Consider the following 17,146-nt stretch of genomic DNA (forward strand, 5'->3'; position numbering starts at 1 on the left):
ACGTATAAAATCCGTTGTTAAGCATGGTTTACTCGTTTTAATAACATGATACCTTTTAGACATACTGATAAAACAATTCTTTCTTGTTGAGATAAACGTTTATAACTTTAACTAAATTCATTAGAAACTTACAAACACATCGAGAAAAAAAACTACGGAGTATATTTCATAATAAAGCTAATGATACTTCATTAGTAGATTGTATGTAAGCTTGTAAGATTATAATTAACGAAATCCTAAAAGTAATTTATAAACAAATTAAGATTAATAAAATTTGCTAATGAAATCGGTGACCGAGTTTTAATTGGTTAACTAAGATACTCTTGCCAAACTGATAATTACATTACAAGTTTGACTTTCTAAACACGCCGACGCCAGTGGTAATTCGGTCATTTCACGTAAGCAAATTCATATCTTTACACAATTATACAAAACAGTGGCACAACGGTAATAATTTTAATCTTTAAACCCAATTTATTTAATTTCACATCATTATTATGTCCGTTTAAAGACCTCTGCTCTCATTTCTCTCTTTCTTCTTTAACTATTTTGCTCTTTTCATTAACTACTCTACTTCCCTATTCAAATTACCACTGAATTCCACCACCGATCTCGTCGGAAACAATGGCTGTTTCCGACAACACACCATCCACCACCGGCGGAGTTAGTCTAACCTCTAAAACGACTATATTCGGCCAAAAGTTGTACGTCATCATTGCAATCACCGTCTTAATTGTTACAGTTGCTCTCGTTCTGATCTTCGTTTGTATTCGGCGTAATTTAAATAGCAAACGACGTCGTAGGTACTGATCGTGATATCTTTCGATTTTGCATATTTCGTAGTCTGTTATGTTTAATTGTATTTTAATTTCGACTGTATATTTTTAATTTAAATTATAATCTATGCTATTCGTCTGTGTATATATGTTTTTGAGATTAGATGATGTGTGCATTTAGCTACTTAGCTGTACGTGCTTTGCGTATAATTTACTTTATATCATAAGTCAATAAAATTAAACGTCACTGTAAAATAATTTTGCAGTCTCATTTTTTTCTTATTTGTTTAACCCTAAGTTTTGGTTTACAAAAACTATATATATTTCTGTAAATATTTATTCATCACGCGTTTTAAAGTGAAGGTGTACTGAAGCACACAAACTCCTTTTTATTATAAATGTCCATAAATTCAATATGCACAACTCTAATTATTCTTTGTGTATACATTATCATCGAGCAGGATGCGTCTGAAGTACAGCTCAAGAATGTTACCATTGGTTTCAAACACAAGCACTGTTGAAAAGAATGAAAAGGTTGACAATGTGTCAAAAGTAAGTGTGTTTGAGAAGAAGATGAGTGAGGAGGAAGAGATCAAACCAATAATTCAAGTTGTTGAGGGTAAAATAGGAAGTGATAATACGAATTCAGGAAGTAATGAATCGGGTACGTGGCGGAGTGAAGGGGCGTCTTCGTCTTTATCTGCAGAGGGTTTGAGTAATATGGGTTGGGGGAAATGGTACGGGTTGAATGAACTTGAAATGGCGACAGGTGATTTTGCGGTTGATAATGTGATTGGAGAAGGTGGGTACGGGGTCGTGTATCGAGGTGTGTTACGTGATGGTTCAGTTGTTGCTGTCAAGAATCTGCTTAATAACAAGTTAGTTTTCTTTCCATTTCTGTTATTAATTATTAATTATGAATTCTATTTTTTTCTGATTTAGTTTGGAGTAGTAGATGATCTGAGCTTGTTAGATCTAAAAATTGATGAAGTACTGGTTGCTTTATTGAAAATTAAAAAGAGTCTAGAATCTAACTACTAACGGCGTTTATTAAATTCACTATATTACTTATTGAAGCTAGTAAGCTCAAGTTGATCTCTGTTTCGGAAAACACATAATATAAGCAGACAGCAGTACGCTGAAACCAACTTAATTACCATAATCTATGCATATAAGCAGTTCTGTGAAACCAACTTATTTACCATAAACTCTGCTTAACTTTTGTTTTATATAAAACATAAACAACTATCTTCAAAGCTCACTGAGATTGTTTTTTTTAATAAATATAAAGCAAATGGTAACTTTATCATTCCTTCTTTTTAAAAGAAAAAAAAGGAAAACCTTTGATTTGGGGGATAAATTAAGTACTGTACTATTGCACACATATCTTACTTTATAAAGTGCCATACAATTCTTCCTTTTGGTTGAAATGTAACTCATCTAACATTTAAAATTAAGTATTGTTTAATGTTTAATGTTTATTGTTTATATTGAATTGAATGATTAGAGTATCTTATTCCTTCTAATTTCCTTTAATGTTTTACAGCTTAAACTTGTCTTTTTCTTTTCGTAAAGAACAAAAGAAATGTTTGTTATATACTCGTAGATGGTGTACAGATATAGAAATAATTAAAATGGTTAGGTTTTTGAAGCTGATCCATCTTTGGACTGGAGTAACTTCTATCCTAAGCATATTGGTTCTTCCATCTTAAAAAACTGCTAAATTTGTCTCGAATCTTGATTTTAACAATGATAAAATATCCTATTCATTCTCGAAAAATGTTACTGTATAGATTTATATTAAAATCCCGGGTCAAAATCTAAGCTTGAAAACTGGCATTTTCTAGACAAGATGATTATCAGCTATCATTAGTGGTCAAACTATTAAAGTAACTATGTTAAATTGCTAACATCTGTAAGTAAATAACCAAACTAAAAAATTTCTACTGCACTTTTTATGGCATTAAACCAAAGGCCACTAAGTTGGCTAATTTGATCGGATGAACATTTTCTAACATATGATAAATTGTTTTTAGTTATAATTTTTGCAAGTAAACTGTAGAGTTTTCTCTGATTACTTGCAAGAACTGTCCCTTGATTGCTATAAAAGCCAGTTAAAACTAATAATTGAGATGAAGATTAATATTTTGTAAAATGGATCTGATTACAATCTACATTGAAATTGATCGGTTTTATTAAAATAGAAACTGGATCACATGGTCATAGTTGTAAAATGGATCTGATCACATCTTGTTTGAGAAATTTAGGTGCAGGAAAATGAATTAATGAAATATAATATATATCACGTCCATGAGTTAGGAGACAGAGTTTTGTAACATATTTTTTAATCTCTAATTTTTTAATGTTGCCTACTTGCACTGGTCTTATTTTATTCACTTGATCTGCATCAAGTAACGATACTTCATAATTTAATTATATAGTAAAGGGGCTCGAGGCGACTTTAGATGTAGATGATCTATTTACATTTATTATCTTTATGCAAGTACATTTATTTAATATATTTTGGCACTGTTCTTTCTTCTACGACCAATATAATGTATCTAGTACAGGCTTACCGCTCACTTAGCTTCGTTGATATCACGTGTTCTGTAGGGGGCAGGCAGAGAAGGAATTTAAGGTGGAGGTTGAAGCCATTGGAAAAGTAAGACATAAAAACCTTGTGGGTCTAATTGGATTTTGCGCTGATGGTGCTAAGAGGTAATTAAGGGTTCATTTTCATATAATTTACTCTCTCAACGTTCAAAACTGGCAATGAAATGGTGAATGCAATTATTATTAGTCAGTTTGTAACAGTTATAAATTTTGGTTGATGATATTTCCACCTACTTTTTTGACAAGTCCATTTTATTGTGCATTATTTATGTGTACCATACAAGTCATCAATGCAGAATGTAAGTGGATTATTTGTCCGTATTGTACAAATCCACTTTTATTGTGCATTATTTGTGTGTACTGTATTAGTCAGTTTTTAATTTTATATAAAGTGGTTAGTATGATAAATCTGATTAGGTGTATGAGTTCGATATTAGTTGTAATATTTTGAAATGAATGATTTTGGAAGTTATATGCATTAACAATACACTTTGGATGAATTCCAACCCTTTTGACCCGTTTCCTTATAAGTTACTACATTTTTTATTTATGTGCTTGAACCATTGGTGATAAAACATAGCCGGATAAATGAATCAAAAATACCACCTTTTGTGATTAAGTTATTCAATATTGAAAGATCTGATTGGGTGTATTTAAGCTAAAGTATTGCGTGATCGCTCTTGTAACTGCTAAACAAGTGACGTGAAGACAAAAACTTAAGTGATCAAAAAATTACTACTTGTACTAACTACTAAATAGTGTGGCTGTGTTTCATTGTAAATCAGGTTACTCGTATACGAGTATGTTGACAACGGGAATTTGGAACAATGGTTGCATGGGGAGGTTGGACCTATCAGCCCTTTAACTTGGGATATTCGAATGAAGATTGCAGTCGGGACTGCAAAAGGGTATGCTTTTTCTAACCATAATTGTCTATTATAATAACATTAACCGATTTGTAAGATAAAACATGCAAATAATGTTAGATGTAGGTAAATTGCTGAACCTTTAGTAGTAGGGATGACATCTTCGACCCGTACTTGAGAAAGACCCATTTCATCCCGAACTGATACCAACCCGCCTGTCTTACTAGCTGTAACTATAAGCTCATATGGTTTATGACACTCACAATGTTCATTTGCATTAGGCTAGCATATTTACATGAAGGACTGGAACCAAAAGTTGTACATCGTGATGTTAAATCAAGCAATATTCTCCTGGATAAAAAATTTAATGCTAAAGTATCTGACTTCGGACTAGCCAAGTTGTTAGGATCCGAAAAAAGTTACGTGACAACACGTGTAATGGGCACATTCGGGTTAGTAACTTCACCAATCTTGTTATATTTCAAATACTTTTTTACACATTAAACTTATAGTCTTATCTTATACGACACATTAAATATCCAGATATGTATCGCCTGATTATGCAAGCACAGGGATGTTAAACGAGTGTAGTGATGTCTACAGCTTTGGTGTTTTACTTATGGAAATAGTTACAGGAAGAAGCCCTGTTGATTATACCAAAGCCCCCGGAGAGGTAAGTACTACAATACTAAATATGCCAATTTCGATCCTTTTACTTATTACCCTGTCGATTTAATGTGCTTGTTATATCTTTAAATGGTGAAGCTGTTTTTTTTTTTTTTTTTTTTTTTCCTTTTTTTCAAGAAAAGCTAAAAAGAAAATGTAAAACAGGTTAAAAGTTACCCAAAATGTATATATTTAGATGCATAACGGTAAAGTTTCAAGCTTTTCACCAATATTTTTGTGTTGGATATATTTTAGATGAATTTGGTGGACTGGTTTAAAGGAATGGTGGCAAGTCGTCGGGGTGAAGAGTTAATAGACCCAAAGATTAGCGTACAACCTCCTTCAAGAGCATTAAAGCGCGTGTTATTGGTGTGTCTTCGTTGTATTGACATGGATGCAAATAAGCGCCCAAAGATGGGACAAATTGTGCACATGCTTGAGGCAGATGATTTCCCTTACCGCACAGTGAGTCTTCTGTATTCAGTTACAAATATTAATTTGCCAAATTCAGTTACATTTCACAAAAAAGTAATTTCCGTTAATTCAGTTACATTTATCGGGATCTGTAATATCCTTAAAATCGTGTTTGATATTTTGTATCTTGCAGGAACATCGTCCACCAAGAGACACGACCACTCTCATTACGGGTTCAGATGCTGCAAGTAAAGAGCCTTCAACAAACTAGTTTTCTCGAGTATGTATGTGCGTCTAGTTATCGCAATTTGTTTGTTCTTTGTTGCCAGTTTGACGGTATATACATATGCAAATGCTTCAAAATATTCACACCTCAAACAGCATTGTAAATATAGTGAGTAATTTTCGAGTTGTACTTGATATTGCTATATGTAAACAGATATACTTCACTGTAAACTTAGTAGAAGATCGGCAAAATTACAACTTCGGTACATTTGTTATGGTAAGATATATATAGGGTATTTGTTTCATCTGGGAAGAATATAGTACATAGTCTAGATTTATCTCAATATGGAGATTGAGATTTAGTAACCACGCAGGCTGTTGCCTGAGTGGCCACCGAGTTGCCCAATGAAGTACATCACCCGAATTCAATTCCCGGCTATGTCAAATTGTTCAAAAGAGAGTGTGACTAGAGGGTGCACAACCGTTTAACATTTAATCATTCAATTTTATCAAATGCATAATAAATATGTAAGTCTATTGTGTAGTATAATTAATGTTTAATTCTTTTACTTTGAGCACAAATTGGCCCAACAATATTATTATTATCTCTTTAATCATTTGGAAAACTTAAAAGAGAAAATAGTACTACTAACAAATGACATGTGTCACACGGACAATTGCATTCTAATCATTCCTATGAAACAACCAGTAAACTCACCTATCTACTTTAACGTTTCAAAACCAAAAAACTTGCCACCTTCACAAAACACCAGATCTATTCACAGGAAAAAACTACCTACAATAGAGAGAGATTAATACAAAGATTAGAGGCCGCTGTAACGCGGCTAGAATTGATATCAGTGGGTCGTTCACAGCCACAATCTGTGTCACTTGAGTCGGCATCGGGCTCATCAGAACCGTCCATATTTGCATTTGATGATCTGATCACACAATATGTTGGTAAAGTTTCAGCTATTGGTGACAAGATTGGTGGACAAGTTAAGGATGTTACGAATGTTCTTAGTCAGGCTTTTGCCACTCAAAAGGAGCTTCTTGTCAAAATCAAACAAACTCGGGAGCTACCGTATCGGGTCCCGCCAAAACTTTGAAACCAGGTGCTCCAAATCCTCCGTCATCATCACTTGCGAGCTCGAGTTCTTCATCAGCATCAGCATCATCATCATCTTTATCTAAACCAAAACAAGGAATGGCTGCTGTTTTTCAAGAAATTAGTTCAAAGCCTACTGCTGGTAGTTTTCCTTTCAAAAAATTAATATAATATTGTCTATAAATCCATTTTTCCATTTTGTGTTCTAGTAGAGGTGGCAAAATGGGTAAATTGGGTAACAAAAATGAGTTTCTATCAAATGGGTAGTTTTGTGCCGGTAAAAATGGGTCAGGTCGACCTTCCCTGCAAGACTTTCTTTTTAAAAGTTGTAAATTTCTATAAATAACTACTGTATCATAAAATGAATTATTTAGCAGGTTTTATCTATTGAAAACATAATCGATTTGTTCAACCTAGTTGACCCATTTATAAAGTTAAATTACTTATAAACGTCCGACCCATACATATATAATTTGATTGAAAAACAAACGTAGTATCTAGGTGCATTGAAAAGTTATTGACTTTTCAGTTTCATCTCTTCGGGATTAAGAAAAGTTACAGATGATATGAAGACCAAAAACCGCAGAGATAGAGCTGGATTTGTGAGTACTGGTGGTAAAAGAGGTCCACAAGACTGCACCAGCAACATCTGAAGTTAAACCTCCAAAACTCGAACTTGTGATGGGTCGAAAGTGAGTATATTGAATTCTTTGTAACAATGACTTATTACGTCCGGTTTATTCATGGTGCCTGCGTAACTTTTTACATGATATGCGGATGGGTTGTTGAGCATCAAACGGGCGTGAAGGATTTAATAATTGATGAGTGTGATCCAAGGCAGACAGTTTATATATTTGGATGCAAGGATTCAGGTCTTCAGATCATAGGTTAATCATTTTTTTCTAATATAATTTAATCTATGTTTTTCTTCACTAGGTTTTTTTGTATAAGAAATCTACTTACTTTGTGCAGGAAAAGTTAACATAACTGTTGACAAATGCACAAAAATGGGTGTTGTATCTATGGTCAGTAATAAATTTATAATTTTTTGTCAAAACATGACTGGTACTATAGAAGTGGGAAAATAGGCTGGTATAGGGGTCGTGTAGTGGGTGAAAATGGGTTCGGGTCGTAACTAGTAATTTTTGTACAGGTTGTGTTGACCCAACATTCTAAGTACAAAAAAGTTAATTATGTAGAAATATGATTAAATAACTTATATTATGGAGTATATTAGTACCACCTATATATATATATATGTAATGATTAATGAGGTTTTATATATTTTTAGGCTTTTATGGTTACTTTCAACCCGTTTGACCTATTCCTTTTTCACCCTTATAAATTACTTTATTTACTGGTATGACCTGCTAGAGTTGATTCCAGGACGTTGTTGCTGCTTTTGAGATTGTCAATTGTAACGGCGTTGAGGTGCAATGCCAGGTAAACATGTATCTTAAGTGTAACGGCGTTGAGGTGCAATGCCAGGTAAACATGTATCTTAAGTGTAACCTTAATGAACTTTTAGGCTGTAACAATTGTATAGACCAATAAGTGGGTTAACCACTAGTCCACAACACAATTATTGGTCATAAGCTGACCCATTTGAATGCATGTGATACACAGCAGGTTGCCAGTTATACTTGACCAAATATTCACTTGATTCTTCTATAACAACTGCTAAGGCAAGTGAAGTTAATGTCATGGTTCCTGATGAAGATTCTTATGCCGATCATGTATGTTTCCATCTTATTCTCAGATCTTTTTCAAAGTTTCACTTTTGGGTACTAAACTTAAAGGTGGGTAAATGGGCCGGCGAGATATTTAAAAGTAAACTATTTTAGAGGTTTTTTATATTGGGGATACACTTTGGACGACTTTCAACCTGTTCAACTCGTTCTCATATGCACTCTTTTATACTCATGTGACCCATTTATCCACTAATGGGTTGATATTGGCGTTTCTACCAAGTATGTCTGATGTTTTTTCCTTTTTTTTTTTTTTTTTTTTTTTTTTTTAATTTGCAGGCGGAACACGCATTGCCACAGCAGTACATTCACATGTGCCAGGATAGCCACTTTGTTACAACCCCTGTCTCCCAATCTGGAGGGTAATCGGTCATATAAGAATGCTGCAACTTCAGGCATTTCCAATATCAGAAGATATCGGAATCATGTGATTCCCATCTTATTTACATTTTTGACATTTACACTTTAAAATGATGTTGCTTTCTAGCTTTGAAGCTCGTTCTGATCGACCTTCTCAAGTCATTTAACGGGTCGTGTCTATCATACGTATCAGATCAGATCTTCTTTTCATTCTGAGACAGTGCTATGAATACAGGTACAGGTTATGCGCACCTTAAAGTTTAATGGAATTTGAGAGTAATGGCATTAGGGACAGTGGTTGTACTGTATGCTTATAGTTTTGCCAGTAGTCATTGCTTTGCTAGTAGCCCTACAAAATTACTCTCTAAACGTGCTCCCACATTATACATCTCACATTTTGAATTTTATACTAAAATTCTTTAATCCATATTTACATGTAAAGAAGTATACTTTATATTTATATTTATTACACAACAACAACAACAACAAAACCCAATACCACATAAGTGGTGTATGGGGGAGGTGAGATGTAGACAATCCTTCCCCTAACCGAGAATAAAGACAAGTCATTTCTCCACCCAGAGTGAAAAACACTCTCAAAAGTAGAGAAAGTCATCCCTCTCTCTATTCGACGGATAAAGAGATTGCTTCCGAGTGGACCTCCGGCCAATAAGTAGGCAAAAGTTTTTTATAAAATAAAATAAATTGAGACGCCATGAAAATGGTAAAATCAAATTTTCATGGGTTTTATATTTATTCTTATTCTTATTATAATTATAATTATAATTATAATTATAAATTATAAATTATATTATATTATATTATAATTATAATTATTATATTATATTATATTATATTATTATTATTATTATTATTATTATTAGTATTTTATTTTATTTAATATTCAATAGAGAGTACATTTTTTACTATTCACACCAATATTATATTCGAAAAGAGTATTTTCGTCATTTTACGATCTTAGATTTTTATTTACCCATCATATATCCATGTCTGCCTCTCCAGATGGTTCTACGGTTCGACCATTCTACCACCATCACGTTACCCGCTTCTACTCTCCCCCTCTACTACTTCTGGTAGTTTGTCCATCAAATTCCACACACAACAACCTTCTCCAGCTGATTGTTCACAAAATGAAAACCTAATCACCACCACCCTCTCCAGCCGATACCCTCCGCCACGTACATACGCGAAAAAACGAATCGTGAATCCACCGGGAAATTGATTTGGAGTTCAATCGATCGAACCATCGGCGGTGCTTACTTCGCACACCACATCTTCTGTCGTTTTTCAGTGTCTATGGATTAAGAGTCGCTGGCGACATCCGTTCATTCGATTCCGGTCACACCATCTTAAATCGATTACCTCAGGTACATAGGCTTCATATTCTAAATCCAATTTATGTAAAGTGTTTAGCAGATGATAGAGACTTATGAATCAAACAAAAGAGGTAAAAAAAATTAAACATATCAATATATCATCATACGATTTTGAGGTTTGGCGACTTCTTTCATCAAACAAAACTGATACTTTTATATTGAATGTTTTATCAAAAGGTTTAATTTTTTGGAGTATAACATATGAAATTTAATTATGTGAATTTTAATTTTAATAAACATGTTTATGTTTATGTTTATGTATTTATTTATATGCATATCGTGATTGTAATTGTGACTGTCATAGCTGTATAAACATATTATGTATTTTTTTAATTTAATCTTTCAAAATATAGCCAACCTAACTATATGATGTTTGTTCATTTCATGGTCCGCTTTTAATGCAATAATCGATAATATGTCTGTATAGGGTTTAGGTTTTTTTTCCCTCATTGTGTTGTTTTTAACGAGTACTTCTCATTACTCTTTGACGAAATCAGATAGTCATTGATAGATAGTTTTAACACTTTTATAATGCATTGAAAAGTTGTAGATGTGCGAATTAGGTATATATGCACAGATAATAGATGCACAAGTTCTGATGTTGTTGATTTTACTGCTACAAATGATATTAAACACTTCAATGGAGGCTTTAAGCTATACATTAGTCCACTATGGAGGAATTGTCCACCTATACTTTTATAATGTCCTTATCGTTTTTATTAACTGTTTTTATTTTATCCTGTTAGTCATAGCTAGCTGTTTTTGTGTACGGTATTTTTTTTTCCCTTTGTAGGTTGGAGCCAGACTTAGGATGTCTTCAATATGCGTTCCTTACAAGAAGTGGTGACGAATGGAATTGGGGTCAGCTGGAAAAGTAACTGTCTAGATTCACTTGATACCATAGATAGGTATGTAGTACTCCAACTTTTAGTTCTTTAAACGTGTTTTTAAGTACGCCACTTATATTACATATATTGATATTAATGCTACTGAACAGTTTACGTTTGACACACATTAGTAGAAGTAGGAGTTGTATTAATTACTAATACTTCTAATTGTCTATGATTTCTTCATCAAGTTGTAGGTAAACTTTGTTTTGTAGCAGCAATAATTAGAAAAGATGAACCATTTTTTATGTTGTATCTTAATTTTGAAGTTAGACATAACAATCATTTGTTATATATGCAGGTTTCAACTGTCATGGTTAACAATGATTTTGATTTTGTAAAAACATATTTTTAGTCAAAGAACACAGATTATGGTAAAAGGTAAGGTTTTTTTTTTTTTTTTATTATATATATATATATATATATATATATATATATATATATATATATATATATATATATATATATATATATATTATCTATTTTAGGTTAGATTACCGAGTTGATTATTAGTTGTGGATGCTGATACTTTGGACCATTTATAAGTAAATGGGTCAAAATTGCTCTTATCATAGCTACGATACGTCATGTTAGTATTCTTAGACCCATTTTTGTTTCCTTTTCCCTTATTATGAATTTGGTAGCTGAATTTTTACTCCAAATTGAATATACGTTCTAGATTTTTTACTATACTATTATTGGGTATTGTATATGATGAAATGAAGGGGACTGCAGATATTAAGTTCGAGTGATGGGAAGGTGTGTTGGCTACCAATAGTATGCAAATCCCCTCTAAAGGAACGCTACTTATCTCATTGCCAGTTACAGGACCAGTAGTATGCAAGACCATTCTCACATTCGAAATGTAATAGCTCTACCAATACCTTCGTAAACGATAAATGGAAACGTCGTCCGCCGCGGCAGCGCGCGGCTAACCAAACACTTGTTAAAGTTAAAATTTCAGTGAGGTCTAGAGTTCGAGTCTCACCTGAGGATTTCATAATGCAATTTGAATTGCAGTTAGTTATGGAGTCCTCTGGAGGTATCGCTGTCTGAGTCTGTCCTAGTGGCAGTTCTTCATGGGGTGTTTCTCAAGGGTGACTACACGCAAGCCTTTCCTACGACAGTTGTTCAGCGGAACATCCTTGACACGTGGAACAGATATGATCGGGAGGTGAGAATTCCTTTGGTGGTCCTCCGTATGTAACTCCAATCTCGCTGTTCATAAAATTTTTTTAGTACTTTGTAGTTACCAGAGTTGGTAATTATAGTGTTATCAATTATTATTTTGGATAATTGGTATTTACTGGAAAGCAATGGGTTATTAAATTATACTCAATAACGAGTTTCGAGAGTGCGGAGTGCACGCTCGTTCGGGATAATTCGATAATTTATTAGAAAATTTCACCTTTTGATGAAAAGGTAACAATAAATAATTACATCATTTCATGAAAAGTCGTCTCATTTTTCAAAAGGTGTAAACTAAGAGTTGCACACACGTTAAAAAGTTGCATCCTTTCATCATACACTTTCACCTTCTATATATATATACGGGGGATTTTGCTTTCATTAGAAATACTTATTCCAATTCGGATTTTGTGATAACCGAGGCTTATAAGGTCGAAATACTTAATTGAAAAAGTGATTACACGATTCAAATTATCAAATTAACCCTATTTTCTAACCACCAGTGCAGAATTGTAGGTACTTGCCAAAACATGTTAACAAACAATAATAATAATGAAATCCATCACCAACACATCAAAATACACGTAATATGTGCATCGAAATAAAAATAGAAAGTTATCAACAAGAATAATGTTCAGTGCTTTAAAATCATAGTATCAATGTAGAATATTTATACTTTTATCTCAAAACAAAATTTATACCTCTAACCTTTGTACACAAAATTACAATATACTTGAACCTATCATTAACCAATACATAAAATATAAGCATTCTTCAGTTTACTAAAGCACTAATAGACTAGCGGAAATGCGAACTTCAATCAAGAGTTAAGGGTTCAATCCCTAAATGTGACTTTTGTAATAAAAAAATAAAAAAAAAAGGTTTCATCATAAGTTTTACTTGTTCTACCATTATTATTATTATTATTATTATTATTATTATTATTATTATTATTATTATTATTATTATTATTATTATCTTTCAAAATATGTCTTAATAAATTATAACAAAAAGTTTTTAATATTTTATGCAAGTCTATCACTAAAGACATCTTAGACAATTTTGGTGTTGAACTAGTGAAATGACCCGTGGAATCACGGGTTTGTTTAAACGAAACAGTTTAATAATATGTTTTAGGTATTAAGTGAACGTAAATGTTAAAATTATTTAGTTTAATGACCCGTGGAACCACATAGTCCGACTAAGAAACTCGTCAGCTGAACATTTCATCGAACACCTAAAATGCATATTAAACAATTCTCATCCAATCATAAGAAATAATATTGGTTGTCATTTTATTTTAAAAGTGTAAATTAAAAATATAAATATAAATTTGGTTTCCTTCTGCCTAACTTTTATACCTTCTCGTACTCAATTCAAAATAATTAATTACAATAGTTTAAAATTATTTAATTTTAATAATTAAAATAATTATTAATAAGATTTAATAATAATAATAATTAATTAATAAGATTTAATTTTAATTCAAAATTATTTAGATTAATAACATCACCCACCATGCTTAGATTTTTTTCTTTTTCTTTTTGATTTTTTCTTAACAAAGGAATTAACTTAATAATGACATCATCATTTTAGCAATATAATAGAAACTATAGATTTGAAGTAGTAAGTCGTATTGCTAGGGGCAAATGGCCCGAAAGGGTAACCTATGTTGTTAAATTTGACAATCAAGGTAATCTCCAATTTGCCTAAGCCCGAAAGGGACTCTATTTTAATTTTTGCTCGCTAAAAGGACTGCGGTTTGAAAATTTTAAAATTGGGGTAATTTTCGTCAAATTCATTAACAATCGTTAATGATAAATACATAATTGATCCATGAGGTTTGTTAAAAAATTAGGTCAAAAGTCCTCTTCACCATCTTCATTATAAAATCTCAAAAATTCATGAAAATCACCTCAAAAGCCAACCTATGAGTCAATCATGTATTAATTCGAGCTAATTTGACCCAGTTAATATTTATCAAGTTCATGTTATAGTACAGAATTCTATGGCAAACAACTTGTGTTCATCATCATCACCAAACAGCTTCATCATCATCACCAAACAGCTTCATCTATGGTCTCATGATAACATCACAACAGCTTCATCATCATCACCAAACAGCTTTGTGTTCTTCGTTTTGCAGATTCCGGCGACCATTCCGGCGGCGACAGCTGGTGGTTGGTGGCTGCTAACATGGAAACCACCTCAAAACATGATATAAACGCACCAACTTGTGCAGATTGTAGCGGGTTACCATCACCAATCTTTCTCCATTCTTAGATTTCACAAAAACATAACTAAATCGTGCCCAAATGAACGAATTCGAAAACTATTTTTGAACACAAAAATGGTGAGATCTCGAGCAATACTTCGAATTAGGACCTGAGATTTAGAGGATATAATCACAAAATTATTTCCAACCTTTCCACGTTTTTAGATTTTTCAGATTCGGTCTAATTTTTTAAAACCCCAAAATGAAGCTGTGAATGTACGAATACAATTTGGGATACTGTATGTATTTTTTATTTGATTAATAATTTGAGGACTTTTGAAGCAACTTTTTAACAAACTTCAGGGACCAATCCGATAGTTTTAATAACGACCGTTAATGAATGAGGACCTATGGTACAATTTTATAACAAACATGAGGGACTAATTTTGTATGATTTTTGATGAATATTACCCCAATTTTAAAATTTTCAAACACGAAGTCCTTTTAGCGAGCAAAAATTAAAATAGAGTCCCTTTCGGGCTTAGGCAAATTGGGGGTTACCTTGATTGTCAAATTTGACAACATAGATTACCCTTTCGGGCCATTTGCCCTATTGCTAGGCATATTGGTTGTAGAGTAGGTAAATTCTCCTTTATTTACCTAGGATCTCCTATTTGTGCGAAGATGAGCAAGTTGAATAGTTAGAATCCGGTTCTTGAAAAATTCATAGCTAGACTTTCGGGTTGAAAAATGCGTTCGTTATCTTTTGGAGGAAGTTTGGTCCTAATCAAATCGGTTCTTAATAGTCTCCCATTGTACTACTTTACGTTATTTCGTGCTCCGCCGTGTGTGTTAAAAATACTTGAGAGAGTGTGGAGGGCCTTTTTTGGGGGTTTCTCGGGTTCGGGTCAAAAAATTACTTGGGTCAAATGGAAAAATGTCTTAAACACCTTCGGGAATGGGGGGCTAAATATCGGGACTTTAAATGATAAAAACTTGACTTTATTGGGTAAATGGTGGTGGAGGTTTAAAATCGAAACCGAATCTTTTTGGGTTAAAATCATTAGTAGCATTTACGGGTTCGGCGGTGACTTAATGGGTGAGGATGTAAATACACATTCTCCAACATTAAGTCTTTGGCATAACATTATAAATGCAGGTTCTTGATGAGCTACAAGTGGCGTTCGAAACTCATTCATTAAGATGATTGGTGATGGTGGCTCGACGTCCTTTTGGAACGAACATTGAATTGGTAACGATAAATTGTGAAGTCTATATCCGCGGTTATACAAGTTAGAAATGCAGCAGAATGTTTGTATTCAGGATCGAGTTAGAAAAGAAGAAGGCAACATTATCACTTCGTGGAATTGGTCTAGGATACCTTTGGGCAAAACGGGTTCTGAACTGAAGTCCTTTATTAATCTGTTACGAACGTACGAGTTTAACAACAACAGCATCGACACTTGGAAATGGGTTTTAGCTTCTAATGGACTGTACATAGTCAACAAGCTTACTTCCAATATCGACGAACAAGTCTTAGGTCCTTTCAGCTCTCAACAAAACCTTTTCCAAAAAAGGTAAAAATCTTCATTTGGAAGCTTCTCAAAAAGCGGGTACCGGTTAAAGTGGAACTTGACAATAGGGGTATCGATCTACACTCGGTGAGATGACCACTTTGTGATGACGAGTTGGAAACGGTTGATCACTCCTTCATCTTATGCAAACAAGTGGTTCAAGTGTGGTCTCGAGTTCATAAATGGTGGTGTCTTAGCAACGTGGCTTTCTCAAGTGTCTCAAATCTATGGTGTCCAAACAACTCATCTTCGAGGACATCATTCGGCGATTCACTTTGGCAAGCGATCAAGTGGGTGACGGTGTATCTTATTTGGAAAAATCGAAACAATACGGTGTTTAAAGGAAAAACTTGAAACACCCCGATGGCACTAAATGAGATACAAACCAAATCTTATTTGGGGATTTCTTCTAGAGCAAAAAGGAAAAACTTGGAATGGTTATTGTGGATTTCGAACCCTAATGTATATCTCAACACCTCGTGAACTTAGTGTAACATAGTTCGGGTTTCTATTGTACATAGTTTAGTCACTTCACAACCCTCTAGTTGTAGTGATTTGTTTCGTGTTTGATGTTTATGGCATTTTCGTTGTAAGCCTTACATCCGTTTGTAAATTCTTCGTGTTTTATATAATACCTTGCTATTATATTATATTATACCTATATCTAAAAGGTAAAGAGGAAATGAATAGTACTATTCATCTTTTCACTTTTTTCGAACTTAATCCCTTAACTTTCAATAACATACAAATTGAACCCCCCACTTTATACGTAAAGTTTTTTCAAATTTCACAAACTTAAACCACTAACTTTTATTAAAATACAAATCGAACCCCCACTTTACTAACTTTTTTTTTTAAATAAAACCTGAACGCTAAAAGCAGCAACTTTCACAAAAGGAACAACCCTTCAATGTTATGTCGAAAAAAATCTTTTTTACAAAATAGACCAAGACTTTTTTTTAACTCGCATTCAAAACGGAGCCCCCGACGCGAAGCGAGTGCTCCACAACTAGTTAAAAAAAAAAAGAAGAAGGTGGTTTATACTTTTATACTTAAAAATTCAAACTAAATAAAGTAAATTAAATTTTAGTGGAACCCGCAACACACCT

The 17,146-nt window shown here is 33.2% G+C and overlaps 1 protein-coding gene, 1 long non-coding RNA gene and 1 pseudogene across 2 annotated transcripts; all 3 read left to right on the forward strand.

The window, feature by feature from the left end:
- Window positions 1–547: 547 nt before the first annotated feature.
- LOC139886270 (probable receptor-like serine/threonine-protein kinase At4g34500) lies at window positions 548–5,821 on the forward strand. Its single transcript, XM_071870040.1, has 8 exons — window positions 548–803; window positions 1,238–1,654; window positions 3,390–3,494; window positions 4,175–4,297; window positions 4,537–4,707; window positions 4,799–4,928; window positions 5,177–5,386; window positions 5,529–5,821. The coding sequence occupies exons 1-8, from the start codon at window positions 625–627 to the stop codon at window positions 5,604–5,606; spliced, it is 1,413 nt and encodes a 470-aa protein (XP_071726141.1). The 5' UTR covers window positions 548–624; the 3' UTR covers window positions 5,607–5,821.
- Window positions 5,618–8,782, forward strand: LOC139854582 (cyclase-associated protein 1-like; annotated as a pseudogene).
- A 1,047-nt stretch (window positions 8,783–9,829) lies between these two features.
- LOC139886271 (uncharacterized) lies at window positions 9,830–12,005 on the forward strand. The gene is made up of 4 exons (XR_011772374.1): window positions 9,830–10,164; window positions 10,967–11,081; window positions 11,362–11,441; window positions 11,796–12,005. It is a non-coding gene; the product is annotated as an uncharacterized lncRNA (long non-coding RNA).
- The last annotated feature ends 5,141 nt before the right edge of the window (window positions 12,006–17,146 follow it).

The sequence above is a fragment of the Rutidosis leptorrhynchoides genome, chromosome 1, assembly GCF_046630445.1.
Source record: "Rutidosis leptorrhynchoides isolate AG116_Rl617_1_P2 chromosome 1, CSIRO_AGI_Rlap_v1, whole genome shotgun sequence".
Lineage (NCBI taxonomy): Eukaryota > Viridiplantae > Streptophyta > Magnoliopsida > Asterales > Asteraceae > Rutidosis > Rutidosis leptorrhynchoides.

Bases quoted from the DNA above. Each gene is read 5' to 3' on its own strand.
- LOC139886270 (XM_071870040.1), top strand. From the start codon at position 625: ATGGCTGTTTCCGACAACACACCATCCACCACCGGCGGAGTTAGTCTA. The intron at 3,495-4,174 runs GTAATTAAGGGT...ATTGTAAATCAG, and splicing joins TGCGCTGATGGTGCTAAGAG to GTTACTCGTATACGAGTATG. The intron at 4,708-4,798 runs GTTAGTAACTTC...TTAAATATCCAG, and splicing joins CGTGTAATGGGCACATTCGG to ATATGTATCGCCTGATTATG.